The sequence below is a fragment of the Tachysurus vachellii genome, chromosome 25 (genome assembly GCF_030014155.1).
Source record: "Tachysurus vachellii isolate PV-2020 chromosome 25, HZAU_Pvac_v1, whole genome shotgun sequence".
Classification (NCBI taxonomy): Eukaryota; Metazoa; Chordata; class Actinopteri; order Siluriformes; family Bagridae; genus Tachysurus; species Tachysurus vachellii.
In genome coordinates, this window is record NC_083484.1 from 587,501 (window position 1) to 590,000 (window position 2,500).

Here is a 2,500-nt window from a genome sequence, read left to right on the forward strand (position 1 = left end):
CATGAACGTTAGATCTTTAATCAAATTAAATACATTTCTTTGGTATTTTTTTCCTTTAGGACTGGACGACTGTCTGCAGCAGTACATCAAGAACTTCGAGCGAGAGAAAGTAGGAGGTGATCAGCTGCTCCGCATCACCCATCAGGAGCTGGAGGATCTCGGCGTGTCACGGATCGGACACCAGGAGCTCATCCTGGAGGCGGTGGACCTGCTGTGTGCTCTGGTACGATCTCCACACTCCACACTTTTATTCTCTTCCTTACGTTTTTGCAGACTCAGTGAAAAAAAAACTCCCTCCTTTAATTGATTCTATATTTGCACTAACTCGACTAAGCAGCTGTAGGCTAATCACAATTAGCAGCAAATTAGCAACATGTTACACGCTATTAAACCTCACCGTCTCCGAAAGGACACGAGAAAACCTCTATATTTATTCATCCGGAGGATTGTTTTCATCCAGAGGCACTTAGAAGTGAAGAAGAATCGAAGGCAGAAAAGAGTTTTACATCTTTACAGATTCTCCATGAACTAAACTGGAACAAAAGTAGAGTTTATTCTGAGCACACAGGATTATATAACACTTAACTGTTACTGTTTTTAAACAAATCATTTCTTTTCTCTTTTATTCCATCCTGTGCTGCCTGAACGAGGTGGATTCTGTTCTTCCTGATGAATATTTGCTCTTCGGTTCCTTAGTTTAGAGAAAGTAAAAATAACCGAGGAAAAAAATGCAATAAAGTCATATTTCATGTTTGTTGCTCAGATTCAGAGATAAATGAGACCCACACTGGAGAACATTTCTGCTCAGAGTCTTTAACATGATGCTGTTGTTTATTAGAAGAGGAAGACATCAGTCTGTTTGGTTCTGATGATTTCCTGCGAGTGCCTGAGGGACGTCGGAGCCGCTCCGTCTCCTGGGGCACCTTTTGGTTCTCCGTTTCTCTGATAGATGTTCCGGTATGTTCTATAGCAGCAGTGGAACATGATCACATGACCACTGGGAGGCTTTAAGGAAGATCTCGAGCGGGGACTGGAAGGAAGCAGGAGGATTTTCAGAGGAGATAGAGGGATGAAGGAGAGGAAGAAGAGGAAGTTTGCACAGATGTGCTGAAATGAGTGCAGTGGAGACACGAAAGCTTCGCTGCTTCACCATCAGCACACGTTTATTTATTTATCTTTATACGACACCTCAGTAAATCAGCACCTGAACATTAACATGAACATTAACATGAACATTAACATGAACATTAACATGAACATTAACATTAACATTAACATTAACATTAACATTAACATTAACACAGCCTTATTAATATTCGAACAATTGAAACTGTGTGTGTGTGTGTGTGTGTGTGAGACAGTTAAACTCCTCTGTATTGTGTGTTATGGCTCTGCTGTGACAGATGATGTGTGTTTTGGTTTCTGTGTTCTGGATAATCCATTTTCTCCTGTTTTATCCATTTTAAGGTTGTTTCAAGTCACTTTCTTATGAGAGCTGATATTTCAACCAGCCGCATTCTCATTAAACCATCTCTCTCTCTCTCTCTCTCTCTCTCTCTCTCTCTCTCTCTCTGTCTCTCTCTCTCTCTCTCTCTCTCTCTCTCTCTCTCTCTGTCTCTCTCTCTCTCTCTCTCTCTCTCTCTCTCTCTCTCTCTCTCTCTCTTTATCGCTCTCTCTTTATCTCTGTGTCATTCTCTTTGTTACAGCAACTCGGTGTGTGCGTGAGTGTGTGTGTGTGTAGAGTGAGCTCAGTGTGTGTAGTGTTTTTTTCTTCTCTCTCCTGCTGCAGTCTGACACAGAAATGGAAACGGTGATAATTTTCAAAGCCGTTTCTCCTCGTGTTCTCATTATCCGGGCAGGAGAACTGTATGTCTACATTCAAGCAGCAATTAATACACTGTACTGACTCTCTTTTGTGTGTCTGTGTGTATGTGTGTCTGTGTGTCTGTGTGTGTGTGTGTGTGTGTGTGTGTGTGTGTCTGTGTGTATGTGTGTGTGTGTGTGTGTGTGTGTGTGTGTGTGCTCTTTTTTCTCTTCTCTCTTTCGTCACTCCCAGCTTCCACCCCTGAATACAGCTCTGTGGCTCTGCATAGAGTACATTTGTGTGAGTGTGTGTGGGTGTGGGTGTGTATGTGTGTGTGGGTGTGTGTGTGTATGTGTGTGTATGTGTGTGTGTGTGTCTTTGTAACTAAAAAATTCAATTAAATTAAATAATAAATACCTCTCTGTGGAAGTTGATCTACAAACATGTTCCTGTTTAGTGAGAAAAAAAACACAGTGTATAAAAAAGATAAATACAAATTAAAATAAACATAAAAACAAGAAAAGTGAATAAAAACACAGGAAGAGATCCAGAAAAACGAACTCTAGGAGACCTGACAATGTCCTGAGAACATGTTTCATTAATATCCTAATACAGGTTATTGAGTGAAGTGTCGTGTGATTACACTGAAGATAAAGAGAGATCTGTAAATTTCCCATTACGGGGGGTGTACAAACT

General features: G+C 40.9%; 1 protein-coding gene across 3 annotated transcripts in view; it reads left to right on the forward strand.

Annotated features, from left to right (window-relative positions):
* Window positions 1-2,500, forward strand: part of cnksr2a (connector enhancer of kinase suppressor of Ras 2a) — a 61,817-nt gene that overhangs the window by 10,861 nt on the left and 48,456 nt on the right. For all 3 annotated transcript variants that reach the window (XM_060862210.1, XM_060862211.1, XM_060862213.1), the window contains exon 2: window positions 60-223. In XM_060862210.1, coding sequence (XP_060718193.1) covers window positions 60-223 — 164 coding nt within the window. The remainder of the gene's footprint in view (window positions 1-59; window positions 224-2,500) is intronic.